The sequence below is a fragment of the Heterocephalus glaber genome, unplaced genomic scaffold (assembly GCF_053883595.1).
Source record: "Heterocephalus glaber isolate CG9 unplaced genomic scaffold, H.glaber_assembly_v1.0 deba00001724, whole genome shotgun sequence".
Classification (NCBI taxonomy): domain Eukaryota; kingdom Metazoa; phylum Chordata; class Mammalia; order Rodentia; family Bathyergidae; genus Heterocephalus; species Heterocephalus glaber.
The window spans coordinates 1,087,918-1,104,644 of NW_028258435.1; the positions used below are offsets into that span (position 1 = coordinate 1,087,918).

Sequence of the window (16,727 nt, forward strand, 5' to 3'; positions counted from 1 at the left end):
ATCTGTCCTGTGTCAGAGCCCGGGCCCTGGGTGCCTTCCCCGCCCTCTCACTGCGGTCAGGGAAACTCTGTGCCCCAAGCCTTGGAACTGAGGGGGTCTGCCCTCCATGGAGTGGTGACGCCTCGCTTCTGCCACGGTATTTTAAACTAACAAAGTGAACCTGATGATTGTGACGTGACTGCATGTCATTCATCATTATCACCCCCCTTGAGGGAGTGGCCAAGTGGTTGAGGCCCCTGGTGATTTCCTGCTAGCTCTGGCTTCTTTCCCACTGAAGCTGCTGGGACTAAGCAGGGTGTGGGAGATCAAAGCATGGACAGCACAGACAGCCCACGACCGCTTTCTCCCAGTGAGGAGGAGGAATTTGCAATCTCGGTCACTCGGCCTCTGGCCCCCTGGAGGTTCCTGGTTGTGTGGAGTTGTTCAGTGTCCAGTTTGACAGCGACCTGCAACACCGAGTTTCCAGCACGTGAGCCTCAGAGCTCTGAGGAGGTGCTCCTGTCACATGGCCAGGTGCTGAGCCGAGTCCTGAGTCTCGTCCATGTGCTTTTCCTTTGAGCAGCTTGTGGGCCTGATGCCGTGACCACAGTGTCTTAGAAGAGGTCACTGTGGAATACAAGTGTGTAAAGAATGTTGTGCCTTAGATCATTAGTTACATTTTGCTAGATTTATTTTCTTTTTAAATTATCCATCTAGCACATGCTATTTGAAGTATGTCCTAGAGGACAAATATATGCTTTTGACAAATATATAATAGAATCTTCTCTACATTCTGTTGCTTAGAAAAATACACTGCAGCCTTTGGATGGCTTGTTTAAAACGCCCCAGTGTTTCCTGGGTTTGCAGTTTTGCCAGTTGTGATTTGGATCTCAGTAGCTTGTGTAGATGAATTGCATAACCCACTTCCTTCTGTTCTGCTGCTTCATCTACACTGTGCATAATGTGACCATTCTTGATTTTTTATTCACTGTTACCATTTTTAATGGCAGCTTTTTTTCCTTTGTAAGTATGTTGCATCTTATATTGTCTGCATCTCTTAAATAATACCTTGTCAGGGGTTGCACAGGGCAGCTTTGAAGAGAGTGACATATTTTGGCTCCTTCCTGACTTTATCAAGTGATAACGACATCAACATAGCTGGATGAGGCGCAGGCGAGCAACCCCAGCTACTCCAGAGGCTGACGCAGGGGCATCGCAAGTTTGAGCCCAGCCTGGAAACCTTCGTGACTTAGTGAGACCTTGTCAAACAACACAGCACAACACAACTCAACACCTCAACACAAAAGACAGGACTGGGGACATAGCTTAGTGTGAAGGCCCTGGATTCAAACTCTAGTACTGCAAAACAATCACAACAAAGGGTAGCCAGCATGTAGGGAGCTCTGGGTTCAATCCCTAATACTGAAAAAGAAAAGATGTTAGTACTTACCCAACATATATGTGTAGCAGGCAGTGTGCCAGGCTCCCAGAAGAGGAAGGTAAATTAGTAATGATCCCTATCTCAAGGGATTCTTATTCCACTGTGTTGGCGTAGTTACTCAAATAAGACACAGTTTCACTTGACATTACCCAATCCATAGGTTAACAAACTTATCCAGCCCTGGGCCTTTTTTTTCTATGGGCCATAAACAAAGAATTGCTTTCATATTTTTAAAGATTTGGGAAAACAGGGCCAGGGATTTAGCTCAGTGTTTCTGCTGCCTACCTTGCAAGTGCAAGGTCCTGAGTTCGATCCCTGGTACCAAAAAAAAAAAAAGATGTGGGAAAACAAAAAACAATACAAGAAAGGGTACAGCATAGAGCTTATATGATAGCAAAGCCTGAAATATTTACTGTGTGGCCCTTTGAGGAAAATATTTGGGAACCCCTGGCTAATTCAAAATATAAATGCTTTACTTAGCTAGGGTGAATGTAGTCTCAGCAGTGGTAATACTAACAGAATTTTTCATTTCTGCTGCTGTGGTTTTTGCCTGCACCCTTCCAACCATGAATTCCACCTTCCAACCAAGAGTTCCACCTTTGAACCCAGAATTCCACCTTTCATTTCTCTGCATCTGGGAGCTCTTAAGTGTCCTGCACTCAGCCCTACAGTGGGTATTCTGAGCTATTTTCTTAGAATTCTGTCTATCCCTGGTGATGCTGTTCCCTGGCTTAACCCTTCACTGACTCTGACTGCTTGCAAAATTACAGGTCCTTAGGTCTGAGGACCCTGTCCTTATCTGTGACCCCTTTTCTGCTTTATTTATTGGAAATCCTTCCATCTTTTCTTCTTCTGACCACCTTTCCCTCGTTTGTACTTGTGTAGCTTTCAGCCTTCAGCGCAGATTGACTGCTCTCCCCCATCCCTGTCCTCACCCGAATTACAGATTCTTGTCTCGTGTCCTCCGTTAGGTTATGAGTGTTCCTCAGAAAACATCTTGCTTTTATGTCCTAAACAGCTAGCACAGTCCCTGGCAATGTAGAAAACATAAATGTTTGCTGAGTGACCTGCTTTCTCCAATATCTATCTTAGGGGAGAGATGCCACTGTTTTTTGACTCCAAGTTCTGGAGTGTAAACCAGGATTTTTGTCACCTGAGCACTACAGACATTTTCATGGGTCACTTCTTTGCTGCAGGAGGGCTGACCCAGCATTGCAGTGTTGGGCCCTGTAGCGCTGTCCCCCCTTCCCCCATTTATGACCAGCATAGTGACTGCTGACCTTGTCAGATGCCCCCTGGGGGAAGAGTACCGGGAGTCACCAGTGTGGCCCAGACGCTGGTGAACAGTGGCCCTGCACCACTGTGGAAAGTGAGCCCTGAAGTCCCCTTCCCGTGTGACGTCTCTCTGCCTACTGCGTCATGCGTTTCTCTGCTTCCCTCCCCGTGCCTGCTGGACACTCACGAAGAACCCTGGAAGAGAACATCCTTGGCATCGCACTCTCCCTGGCACAGCGGTACGGCGTCTCCTGCTGGGCAGTCTTCATGACCCACTTGGAGTTTCTGTTCACCGACAGTGGGTGAGTGCGAACTTCCGGTGCAAGTTCCCATCTGTGCCTGTGGTGTTTGAAGAATCTTGAAGTTATAAAGTAGAGTTTTTAGGTTTTTTTCTCAGCTCTAGTACATGCATATCTCAATACATTTATGTTCCCTTTTACATTTTTTTTCTGACTTAGAAGAATTTTATTTATAGGGAATTTTGAGAAACCTAAAATTTGGTTCCCTCGAGAAAGTTACATTCCTCAAAGTTCTCCTTCTATGAGAGCTTTTTAAAAAAATTTTTTTATTACGTTTCTTGGTACATTTTTTCCCTTTTACAGTTTTGATGCACTAATATTCTCACAGTACCCTCTTAGCCTGTATTTTTCAGAAGCAATAGCCTTGTTTTAGATAATTTAATATTCATTATGCATTTTCATTCAAAGATTTTTGCTGGGATTCTGTTCACGTGTTAGACCCGATGCAAGGGAGGGCCCTGTGGCTGTCTCGGAACTTAGTCTGCAGTGAGGGGCAGGTGGCCACTGAATGACGTTCTAACGAAGGAGGGAATTAAAACGTGAGCCCCATTAGGAGATTTGGGGAGACTTTCCTGAGGAAGTAGCAGCCGAGCTGTGCCATGGCTTGGGTATGGTTTGAGAGTTTCCGTTACACCTTTGTGCCCACTGTCAGGCCTGAAGAAGGTGGAAACTTAGCCCTGCTAGGGTGGGTGGAGGACAGGCTCTTGGGAGGTTACGGTTAAATAAAGTCATCGGGGTGGGGCCCCCACGATTACATATAAACATGGTGGCCACGGAGGAGGAGAGTGAGACGAGACCGGAGGGTGTAGACGTGCAAGGGCGATTGAAACAAATGGTGAGTGATTACCTTTTTAAAAGATAAAAGACACCTTGCCATGAGTTCTCCTCAAAATTCTTGCCCTCACTTCAAACACACTTAGCCTGTTGTTCTTGCCACTTCCTGAAGCAGCACTGGAAGTCCTCTTTCTGAGTGTCTTTAGGAGCGATAATAAAAAATGCCAGCCTTATTCACCGGATCTGGCACTGTGTGATTTCTGGGTCCTCCTCAAAGTCAAAAGGACTGTGAAAGACAAGCGTTTTGAATCCATTCAGAACCTCAAGGCAGCCAGGACGGTGCAACTAAAGACCCTCAGGAAAGAGGACTCCAGAGCTGCTGCAGGAAGTCGCAAGGATGACAGATGAGTGTCTTCAAAGCGAGGGGGAGGATTCTGAGGGGATTCATGGTAGTATATCTTTCCGTGTAACAAATTTTAAAATCAAAGCACACACCATGTTTTTTGGGTTTTTTTTAATCATACTTTGTATATGTGTGCAGCCCATCCTTTTCCATGAAATGCTTTGTATAACCTCAGGACTCTGCTTGCAGGAGGGCAACCCTAGATGTGCACCCTGATCCTCAGGTCTGTGAGCTACATCTACCTGTTTTCTTTATAGAGTGGCTGGACTCAGGCACTGTGTTCTAGTAAAGCAAAATGCACCATTACAAGCTGTTTCCTCATTGTTGAGTGAATTCACTACAATTCCCTACACCACAAGGGGAAGGGAACTATGTTCTAGGTAGGTAATATGCTCAGGCTTGGCAACACTTCCCATCCTCCTCCTCCTTGTTTGTCTAGACAGCAAGCAGGTCTGAAGGCCAGGCATCCAGCACCTTGATTGACTTGATCTCTACCTTCAGCCTCTTGGGTGGCCCCATGAGACCTTTCTTGGCTGGCAGAGATCATGTTCTCTTCTGGCTGTTGAGTTCGTATCGGCTCCTTGAGACCCAGGGCAGGGCCCCCATGCAGAGGGCACTGCATGGGCTGTGTGGCTCCTCAGTCAGTTTGTACTCTCTGGGAATAACGTTATTTCATTATTTCAGTGTTGTAATGCTATAAATTAGAACAGAAGTACAGGATCAGGAAAAATGCATTTTAGAGTGGGAATGTTTCATGTACATACTCAGACGTAGGTGTTGCTGACTTGTTAGAATTGAGCCATAAATATGGAGGTCGAGTCTTCCCTTTTCCCTTTTCCTTTTCCCCTCCCTTCCTTTTTCCCCTTCCCTTTCCTCACCTCCCCTTCCCTTCCTTTTCTCTTCCTTCCTTTCTTTTTTTCTTTGTCTTCCTTTCCTCCTTTCTCTCCCCTCCCCCACTCCTTTTGATCTAGGTAAAAAAAAGAACTTGACCAGGACTGTTTGATTTTCATTGTTCGTAAAAAGAAATCTACCAGGGCTGAGGATTTAGCTCAGTGGCACTGCACCTGACTCCCAAGCATAAGGTCCTAAGTTTGAGCCCCGGTACCAAAAAAAAAAACAAAACCCAAAACAAAAAACCAACAAAAAAAGAAATCTACCAATTCTAAAAAAGAAAAAACAGAAATGCTAACAATTGCTACCATTGCCAAAGTGGATGCAGCTCCTTCCTCATGCCCACAACTCTGACTTCCACGTCATGATCCTCAGCACCATTTTTCACTGATACCCAGAAGCCCCTGCGATTGGCCCACACCTGGCAGGAAGCTGCACCTTGGCCTTGAGCACTGGGGGAAGCACTCGGGCTCCAGTCCTGCGAGCCTGTGCCCCTCCTGTGTGGACAAGCTGCTTACCCAACTTGGTCTTCACCTCTGTAAAAGGACTATTTCTATCCAGTTTCCAGAACTGCTCTGAGGTTAAAGAGATTATACAAAGTAACTACATGCAGTGGGTGCTCAAAAAACAGCAACAAGAAGAAAACTATTACTAATTCTGGAAACAGGCCAGATCTGGAAACGCATCTTTTGAGCACTGTTACACACCTGACTTTTGAACAGTTATTTTTCAGATCAGTATAGATATCAATTATTGCTGTGTGAGAACTGAAAGGATGATAATAAGTCCTCAAAAGTGATGCTTATTCCTAGTCTTGTGCTCTGGTGTTCCTTAAACTATTTCATGTTAGACATGTGATGGGCCTTGTGAACCGGTCCGAGCTGATGGTGCGTGGGAAATTGAAAGGCCTAAGGGGACGGGATTGCCCTTACAGAGGAGGTGCACCCTATCGTGTGGCCTTCAAGGTCAGCACCCGTTGGCATCCAGAAGCCTTCTGGAAGGAACTCCCCCGGTGTCTGACTGCCCCACCCGTCCGGGTGACCTGGCACGTTCATCAAGTCCCGCCTGCCCAGGTTTTCCCTGAGTGGGCACAGGTTGCCGTGGGCATGGCGTGAGCCTCACCCTGGGCCAGGATCCCCTCCACCCTTGCAGAGGAGCAGTTGCTAGAAGAGACTTGTGCGTCCCGCAGCCTCCCTTCCCCTGCACAGTGCCCAGACCGCAGACAGAAGCTCAGCTTCACAGCTCCAGGGAACAGAGGCCGAAAGTGGAACCTGAAAGACCCCACTTGACTGTCTCCACCTCTTCCTAGTTAGGGATTTTTGTCTGCACTTCGGCTTCCTTCAGAGAATAAAAATAACAAGACCTCCTGCAGGGGCTTATGAGAAACACTGTGAGGCGGTGGAATTGGCCGGAGTACTGGCGGCTTCCTTGGGATTTATTTGTGCCCTGTCCCCTTTTCTCTCTCCCTCCAGCCTCTCCCTCCCTTCTCTTCTTGCGTCCCACCCCACCTCTCTCCCCTGCTGAGTATCCCTTTCCCTCAGCTAATGCAATTGTACTACTACTCAGGCTTAGTGAAGAAAACTGTATTTAAATAAATTTATTTTTTTTCAAATATAAGACCTTTGGATGCATGCTGCTCTTGAATCGCCGTTTGGGGTGAGTGGCAACTTGAAGCTGTCCCAGAACACCTTCATCAGGATTAGCACAATAATTTATTTCTTGTACATCGAGTATAGCTAATGCCCGCTTCTCCCTGTAGTTCATCTCTGAAAGCCAAATATGCACCATACTTACAAGCTGCGTTACAGCTAAAACTGGGTTCGGGAGAAAAAAGCACTTAAACTGTTTTTAAGGGTAATCATTAATTTGATTAGTGAAAATCCCACATCAGTTTTAAGGTTTTCCTTCCTGTTCTCTCCTCTCACTGCTTGTACTGAAGGGAAGATAACAACTCTTTTGTGGAAACTATTAAAATGGGTTATTGATCACTGGCATCTATAAAAGATCCGAGCGCATTGTAATTTACTGAAGAGGGAGGTTGGGGTATTTATCATGTGTCGGCCAAGGTACTGCAGTCCTGACAAGATAATTAGGTAGAACTGCACACGAGGCAACCTGAATGGAAGGCGCAGAAGAATGAGTGGGTAGGCAGAGGACAAAGTAACGTTGATGGAGAGAGAATGGATTTAGAATCAAGTCAAACACAGATAAACTAAATAAACTGTTATGATTTGTGGATGAGCCTGTCTTGAGTACGGTGTTTATCAGGGTGTTGGGAATGAAGTATGACAGGAGCGGTCTCGTGGATTATTGCCGTTAGGGGAGAGCTGATAACCGGGTTACAGAAAGAATCCTGTCTTAGAAGGGGGTGACAGGGTTGCTTTACCTCCAGGAATCCATGGTTCCTGTGGGCCGTGGTGCACAGACGTGCTGTCAAGTCCAGGCAGACATTGGGGCTTGGATGTAGGCAGGGCCCTTAACCCATCTGCATGGCAGCTTCTGCCTGCAAGCTGGTAACTCCCCAGCTTTAAGTTCCGGGCGTCCTCACCACCTGATAAGTGCAAGTGTGTTCTCCTTCATCCCTTCTCTTCTTTGTCAATAAGAGTCATCTTAGCAGGGTGATACAGCTTATTCTTTACCTCCCCCCGCATCGCTTTCTGCCTCATTTTGCAGAAAGTCAGGACACTGTGTGCACTGGACCTTTGGAAATGACTTTGATACTGGGAGCAGTGGCAGTACCCAGGGGGTTTTCTTAGCATTCATGCTCAGTCTTCTCACGGGCTGGTGCTTTCTTATCTTGGTACTTTCATTCATGTTACTTCTGTTCCATTTCTCCCTGCAATGGCAAACTCAAGTTCTTCTTTCATTAAACCTTCTGTTGTCACCGATTGCCACCTCCTCTGAAGCTATAGCTTTTGTCAATCCCACTCTTAACTGGAATACAGTTTTGTGTCCTTTGTCAGCCCGTGCCATTGCTATTGAACTCCCAGTATTTATAACTCAACTGGATTTTTCAAACCTAGATGTAAGTCCTCTGCTCTAAATCTTTTTGTCCTTGCCAGAGCAGGGCACCTTGAGTTTCGAGGACACCTGGTTCTTTGCTTATCTGCCCATCTCTGCGGTATTCATAAGACATGGATTGAGCGCTTCCTTCGTGTTGTTCCCTGGGTCTTGGTGTGGAGAAACTAGAGATACAGAGGATGTAATATGTTCTGTGCCATCAAGCGGCCCTGGTCTAGGGAGATGGCAGACAGGTAATCAGTACTGAAAATATGACATGAGCGCCAGGTGCCGGTGGTTCAGACAGGGGCAGTCGAAATTTTAGCAGACCAGGGACATATGTCTATAAGTAAGTGTTTGAGCTGTGTCTTACCGGAAAAGAAATATTTCTGTTAAAGTGAAAGTAAAAAGACCGTTTTTAACAACGACCTGATATTTTGACTCTGTAGTTGTCCCTTTTATACTAAGTATTATTACTCTCATAAAAATTTTAAAACAATTTATATTTAGTTTACAAAAACATGCCTTTTGGCATTTTATAAAAATAGTAATCCCTAGAGACAAGGTATCTGCTCTGGTTCACAGGCGCTGCTTTTAAACCCTAGGAAGCAGGTCTTTGTTGCCAGCATGCTCCCTGTGGCTTGCCTGGAAGTGGGTGCGTCCAGTGGTGTGGACGGTGGCCTGCAGGGGAGAAACACAGAGCCAAAAATCTGCTCCTTCCCTCCCTCCACAAAACCCAGATGGACTAATCAACCATACAAAAATACCTTCATTTCTTTTTGCCTCAGTTAGATTAATCTTAAATGCCTCTGTTTTTTATTACATTACAGAGGCATTAAGTTACATGAAAATACAAGGTACATCTTTGAGTCATGTGGCATTAATACAGATCACTGAAGTAAAAGTACAATTACTTCCTCTTTCCTGTTTTATTTGAACACAGTATAAAATTAGAGTCTATTGAATATCAATTCAAGACTCTCAGATGTTAAACTTATGCCCAAAAGTGTGGGCTTTTTCTCCCACTCCCTGTCTCCTGAGTTCCAGGAATAACAAGGCTTGTGCACAGCACTTCTGTACAGAGGCGAGTTTGCCCTTTTCTCCTGATGTGAGGAAGCGACTCGGAGTGGGAGCCTGCAGCCTGGGCTCGCTTCCTGGTTGGGCACCTTGGACAGCGCCCTAGCTGCAGGAAGCCAGGCTTCTGCAGACCCAGCCAGGCCACATTTGCAGTGGGCACCGGGTGTACCCTTCTGTAAGCTTCCTGTGTCCTGGCAGTTCTGTGTCTTTCATTAGGCACGAAGAAGGACCGTAAGAAGTAACCATTCTTCCTGGGTGAACAAAGCAAACAGGTCATGTCACTGAGGCCCCAACCCTCACACAGGCTCTCTGGGTCTTCTTTTCAGTTTGTCCACTGCAGAAATTGAGACGCGGGCCCAGGCCCAACTCTTTGAGACCTTGAAGACAGATCCGGAAGCCTTTCACAGGCACATGGCCAAGTACATCTACCCCTCCATCAGTGGTCTTGACCATGAGAGGCTGCTGTGTTATTTTACTCTCCTGGACAGCTGTGGCTGTGCAGACTTTGGGGACCCGGTCATGAAACCCAAGACCCACATACAGCTGCTGAAGAAGTTTAAAGTCATTGCAGCAGGTAGGTGCTCGTGTCCCTGGCTGAACACTCCCCTTTCTGCTCCATCTAGGGCTTATTCTCCTGTGCAGTCAGGCCCGGACCCTGTGGGCCAAACAGAACTGAAACCAGGAGGTCATGGAGGTGATCAACTTGAGTTTCATCCTTCCAACCCCTTCATTTATGGCTGAGGGGATTAAATGCCCAGCAAATTAAGATGCTTGTTGAGAGTCATACAGTGACTTCCGGAGATTTGCTATGGAAATCTACCTGTTCCATAAGTTTTTTCCTACTCCCATCTCTCATATCCTACATCCGAGGTATGATCTAAAAATACAGTGAATGTTTACATTTCAAGACTTATTACAGTAAAAGACACATTGTCAAGAAAGATGGGATAAGTGTGTCTCAGCGAGGGGTAGTATACTATGTATTTTGAGGGGATTAGTGGCAGTGTGTCTTTTGCTGTAATAAATTGTTTAAACACTCACCTTATTACACACACACATGCACACATATACATATATTTGAGACAAGTCTGAGACCTTTAGCATGAGGCCATTTGGCAGAATTTCACTTCAGTGGAGCCTATCTATTTAAAATATCTATACAGTACTTAAGAGACTCTCCCCTTCAGTAAGTTGTAGTAGTCTTTAGAATGGTAGCCTTACTCTCATAACTAAGAACTCGAGTACATCAGTACCTCTCGCATCTCTGGGATGCTTTATACCTGCGTGGCACCTTCCAGTCTGCCTTCTGCAGTCACAGCATTTATGAGAGCTCACTTCAGTCCGTCAGTCGTTTACTGAGTCACCGGAGTGAGACTCACTCCCTGCCTCCCAACAGTGGGAGAAATGCCAGGCGAGTAGCAGTGCGTGTAATGCAGTCTGGTGGATGCGCTAAGAGCTGTGGGGGTAAGGAGGCCAGGGGCTGCTGCCTTCCCGAGGGTGCGGGTGAGGGGACCGAGGCACAGACATGCCTGACCTGCCCAGGCCCGCCCAGCTGAGGCAGGCCACTCAGGGATGAGGACGGACTCCGGTCTTCTGCCCTTCTGTGTGAAGCCCACACTGTGCAGGAGGAGTTGGCGGGTGTTTTCACTCGGCCGTATGGAGGGCCGTGTGTGTTGGAAAGTGCCTGAGAGTGCACATTGGAACGAGCCACCTGTGCTTTCTTCCCTTTCTTCCTACTAGGTCTTAATTATAAAAAGCTGACAGACGGAAGCACGAATCCTCTTGAAGCCTTGGAGCCGGTGCTTTCAAGTCAGAATATCTTACCTATTTCCAAACTCGCTCCCAGAATCCCCAAGAAGGACAGAGGGATGCTGTCCGCGAGCTCACTGTACACTCTCTGGCTGCAGAAGCTGTTCTGGACAGGGGACCCTCACCGGCTCAAGCAGGTCCCTGCGTCCCCCCCAGAGTGGCTTCGTGCCTTTGATGCCTGCGTGAAGTACTTTGATCGCCTGCACCCGGGAGACCTCATCACCGTGCTGGATGCACTTACATTTTCTGCAGAAGCTGTGACCAAGGTAACTTCAAAACTTCCAAGTTTAAAGTAGATTGGGTCCTTTAGAACAAGTGAAAATTGCTCTTGCATTTTATAGATTTGTTTTGATTTCCTTTCTTGATGTGGAAAATAGTTGCAGTTGACTTTAATTTATTACTTATTTATTTTTTTGCTAAGCATAAGGTGTCCCAGTTGGGAAGTCATTTTCCTCTATTACAGATGTACAAACAGTAGAACTCAGATACACCTGTGCTGATTTATGTGTACCAGTCATAGGTCTCACGATATGTATTTCATGGAAAACATACCAGCCATTCTTTTTTTTTTTTGGTACCGGGGATTGAACTTGGGACCTTGCACTTATGAGGCAGGCACTGGAACCACTGAGCGGAATCCCCGGCCCTCCACCAGCCATTCTTTACAGTTGTCAGGTGTCAGGAGACTCCACGACCGAGCCCGATTCCCATTACTCAGAACCCAGGCTAACGCCTCTGGCTGTGTGAAATTGTGCCCTTGCACATGTTCGTTCAAGGGCTGGGAATGCAGCTCAGTGGAGCACATGCTTCCCATAGCCATGCCTGGGGCCGCCCCTGGGAATGGAAACGAACTCATATGGATGCTACACCATGTACCACAGGGCTGTGAGATGGTCCACAGGAGCGTGGGCCACATGTTCCAGGGCTCCGTGCTGTGCCGAGCCCTTCACTGCTTTCTAACGTCTGCTCTCAGACCCTCAGCAGTGGGCAGTTTCACCCAGAACAGATGATATAAGAGCGGGAGCCATGGCACATGCCTGTCACCCCAGCACTTGGGAGGCTGAGGCAGGAGGATGACTGAGTTCGAGCCCAGCCTGAACTACATAGAGAGACCCTCCTGTCTCAAAAACAAAAAACCAAAAATAATTTGAGCACATTCTCATCACCTAAACTAATCTCAATCTTCCGCTTTCAAGACGTCACCAGCCACCTGTAAAGGTGTGGTGCAGTTGGCTGTGTTCGTAGGTGCATTCGGCTGAAGAAAAGATGCTCAGCTGACGAAGTCTGTTAATTATTGTGTTTTTTTCTTGTAGGTCAATAGAATAATCTGAGTGTAGACATTTTTTTACTGTAGACTACTCTCGGAAGCTGGTGGGAGCTGGTTTTCCCTTGGTCCAGTAAATCATAGAGAGGTGAATCAGCTGTATTCAAAATTAATTTTATACCTGTATCATTTTGCTAATTGAGAAGCTTTTTATTTTCTGATCAGAGAGAGAAGTACTAAGTTTAAATAAACTCCATGTCTGAAAGCACATGATGCTGCCCTATATGTAGAGAAGGAGTATACAAATCAAAATGCACATGGCCCTCTTGTATTGGGGAGCACGGTGGGAGGAGGAAGTGCAGCTGGATTTGCCCGAGTTTGCAGGATTTCAGATGTTCTCGCAGCTGGCACATGATGTTCAAATGTAAAATAAGTGAGCCTGTTGTGCCCAGTGTGCAGTTTTCAAATGTATCTCCACATTGAATTCTAAGCCAGATTTCTAGGAAGATCTGCAGGCTTTTCTATTTGTTGTTTCTATACTGTTTTCAAAACAGTAAGCAGTTGTTTGGGTATCAGGGCTCGGAGAGGAACACCCCAAAGCTTAGTGCAAGGTGGTCACGCACACGGAGGGGGCTCTGTGCTTGTGGTGTTGGCCACTCGGGTGACATCTGCCTTAGCAAACCCTGGGGAAAATATCCACAAAGTGGTACAGCGTCGGGTAGGTGGAAGCTGAATTTGCGTGATATCTGAGGTGGTGAATGTGCAGAAGAGAAGGGACATGCATGTTTACAGGTGTTCTTAGCTGCAAATCTCAGCTGCTCTACTTGGCTGAGTCTGGTTGAGTTCCTGTCCTGTTGCTTGTCTAGTTTAGGGGTTAGAAAGTTTTCATAGACCGGGCCAAGCCAGGCGGTCAGGGGCTTGGAAACCCAGAGATGTGGAGGAAGATGAAAGATGGCCGGACGTGCTTGTTGGATCCAGGCATGGTGTGGTCCGGGAGGGGAGCGCGCATGTGGCTTCAGCCTTGAGTCGCAGACGCAGCCACAATGCAGAGAAATGTGTGGAAATTGCTCCTGTTGCTTGGGAAATGCGGGATTGGCCAGAGCCCTTCTTTAAAATTCTCAGAAGCTCTGGTGTCTTGCCTGGTGCTCCTCAGCTGCAATCGGCCGGGTTCCCCACTCGCCTCCCCAGCCCCGACCACTCATCTTCAGTGCTGACAGTAAATCTCTGTTCCTGAAGAGAAGCTGCTGACTCTCTGAGCTGGAGCAGAAAAACTGACTTTCTGTCCCTCTCCTCCTTCCCTCCGTCCTCCCTTCTCCTTCTGTCCCACTTGGTGATTTTCCCTCTGGATCTGTGGAAAGAGCACAGGGCATTTCTGTTTCATAGTGTGATCGCTCAGATTCTTGATTTTCTTCTGGTTTTGAGATGGGTCTCCCTGTGTTGCCCTGGAAAGCCCTGAGCTCATGATGCTCCCACTTCCACCTCCCAAGTGGCTGGGATGACAGGTGCACACCAGCACGACCAGCCCTCAGGTTGTTGAAATAAGTCATTGTTCCTGCCCTTATCCTATTGCTAGTGTTTTCGGCATAAAAAATCTGGAAGAGTCAATTTATATTAAAAGCCATAATTTGACTAAAAATGAAATTTATTTCTCAATCAAAGGCTGTGTTCTAATTGTAACATCAGGGTCCATACAGTGCTAATACCATTTTCTAACCAAGGGCAGTGACTGCATCTTTCATCATAATGATTAATCAGTGTCGGAGGCCTATGTAAAAATGTTTAGGTAAAGTATATTACCTAATTCCTTGGAGTGATATGTGCCTTTTAAGGAAATTATTTTCACGTTTTTGTGGTACTGGTGATTGAATCCAGGGAGGGCTAAGCTACATCCCAGGGGCCCCTTCCCCTTTTAAATGCATTTATTGACTTTATAATGTTGATTGTGAGATGGTATCTTGTTAGGCTGGCCGCAGGTTCCCAGGACTCTTTCTGCAGCCTCTGGGAGCTGCTGTGACTACTGAGCCACCACTCTGGGCTCACTACCTGACTTTGTCATGCATGAATCAAGTGCATTTTACAGAGCTTCAGATTGAGTCATGAAATATTTAGGTTTAGCTCTGCAGCATACACACTATTAGTTTCCATAGGAGGCAGCAGGCTATAAAAGACATGCTTGTAAGGGACATAAAGTGAGGTTTCTAAAAAAATTGACAGTAAAATGATTTTTAAATTATTATACTTGGAAAGTACATTCTCCATAAAATTGGAATTTTTAGAAAAACAACAAGAACCAACATTTATTAAAATTTTACTATGTATATATTTGTGAGAACCAATATTTATTCAAACCTTAACTGTGTGTGTGGCTGGCACAATGCCTCATCCCATGGCCAGGAAAAGAGAGGAGAAAGTCAGGCTCCCACAGCCCCTTCAGGACTCCAGGGACCTCCTTGGAGTCTCCACTACCTGCCACATGGGCTCTGCCACTGTTTTGATTGAAGTGCACAAACTTCCTGTCCAGCCTTACACAGACAGGAGTTGGGAAAGGGAGAGATATTTTACTAGCCTATAATTTGAGGAGTACTTTGATACTACACTGAAACTCAAGAAGCTCTTAAAAATGAGCTGCAATGTGGAATCTGGAAAAATACTATTGAACTTTTTGTTCCCTCTTACATTAAAATCATTGGTCTAGAATGATTTGAATAGATCTTTTACCTAGTTATGATTCTGTAATAAATATTTAGCGTAGGTGTTTGGAAATGCCACTGCACTGAGGTTTGAAGACCATCCAGATGCTGCCACGCTGCATTATACAATACACAAGCCCTATGCATTAAGGTGAGCTGCAGTCTCAGAATTCTTTATATATCTGATCCTTTCAGACTCACAGTGCTGAATGCAAAATTCTCATTTTTCCTTGAAAGCTCACATTTTGTCACTGATAGCACAGACTGAGCCCTGCTTACCTGAGGTGACAGGCTGACTTCGTTCATGTTAGAGAGCGTGTCTGCCAAACACACCAGCCCCACAGCCATACTGGCTCTGTCAGTTGTTCTTTGAAGCCAAAATGGTGCTGCCTGCAAGCAACAGCTACTTTAGTTCAATTGAAATAATTGGACAGATCCATTTTCCTGATCTGTGTGAGTGAAGCACTTCATCCACTCATCTCCCTTCTTCACTGAGAATATTAGAAACATTACACCCAGCTAGTGAGATTTAACAGAATTAGTCATTTTTATTCTTTCACTAGGAACATTTTTGAGTGAAAATGACAATGCAGGATATAAATATAAAGAGTATAAATCAAAGAATAGAAATGCTATGGCTTGTATCAAGCCCCTTGCCCAAAGCCTCACGCAGTCATACTGGGGCCTTTCAGGGATGGCTGTATCTAAGTGTTTGGTGCTGGGACCGAGGATGTGATCTTAGGGTTGATTCAGAGTGCAGTGCTAAGAGGAAGGGTGCTGTACTCTGGGTGTGAGTGCCACCAGCCCTAAGGGTGGATAATTGGGACAGGGTGGATATAAGGGACAGAAAGAGGGTCGCTGCTTGTCACTTGTTGCTTGCTGCTTTGCTGCCTTCTGCCTGCCATGGACTGTTTCTCCTCTGCCACGCCCCTCTGCCACGCCACCCTGCCACGCCACCCTGCCTTGGAGCCAGCTGATTATGGACCAAAACCTCTGCAAACTGTGAGCCAAATAGCCTTTCCTCCTTTAACTTTGGGTGTCAGGTATTTTGTCTCAGCAACGAGAAAAGTAACTAATAACAATAAATAAAATATCATTTGATCTGTGCTGAGCGTCCAGTTTCCCCTCCACTGCTTTGCTCCTCAGCCCGTGTCAGCATAGAAAAAGGTGAATAACAGCTTAGCATTCTTCTGAGAACAGTTGTGAGCATGCGGACCTCTTGCAGGAGTCTTGGGACGCTTGTACTTTATGGACCACACTCCCCTCAGAGGTTCTTATTTCTAAAACCACACCCACCGTGGATTCCCTAACTGAAAGATCATTCAACCTCTTAAATAGTTAAGAGTGAATAATAAAGATATGTACTGTAAATCCAGAAATGGTAGTCTTTAAATTTTAATTTCCTACTGGATGAATTTCTTCTCAGTGTAGAAGAGTTATGCATAGTTTGAAAATGGAAGATGAAATATGTACATATTACTGATATTGTACCAACCTTTGATTTCGTTAACTGAGCAATAGGCAGTATTTTTTCTTTCTATGAATTTTAGCCTTTAGCTTTTAAAATCTACACACATACATCATCATCATTGTCATCTTTTATTGTTAATCAAGATTAGTGACAGCTGTGGTCCCAGCTACTTGGAAGGCTGAGGCAGGAGGATCACAAGTTCAAGGTCAGCCTGGGCGACTTATTGAGACCCTGTCTCAAAACGAAAGGTTTGAAAGGGGCTGGGAACCGTAGCACAGGCCCTGGGTTCCATCACCAAACAAAACTAAATACCCAGAAGATTAGTAGGGAGCTCTCTGAGAGAGAAGACTAAAT

The 16,727-nt window shown here is 45.9% G+C and overlaps 1 protein-coding gene across 3 annotated transcripts in view; it reads left to right on the plus strand.

The window, feature by feature from the left end:
* The window catches only part of Nbas (NBAS subunit of NRZ tethering complex), a gene marked incomplete at its 5' end in the record, with an annotated part of 266,027 nt that overhangs the window by 180,126 nt on the left and 69,174 nt on the right, over positions 1-16,727 (plus strand). For 2 of the 3 annotated variants that reach the window (XM_087199614.1, XM_087199616.1), the window contains 3 exon segments: positions 2,887-2,997; positions 9,466-9,713; positions 10,880-11,214. In XM_087199614.1, the coding sequence (XP_087055740.1) occupies positions 2,887-2,997; positions 9,466-9,713; positions 10,880-11,214 (694 nt within the window). 3 annotated transcript variants of the gene reach the window in all.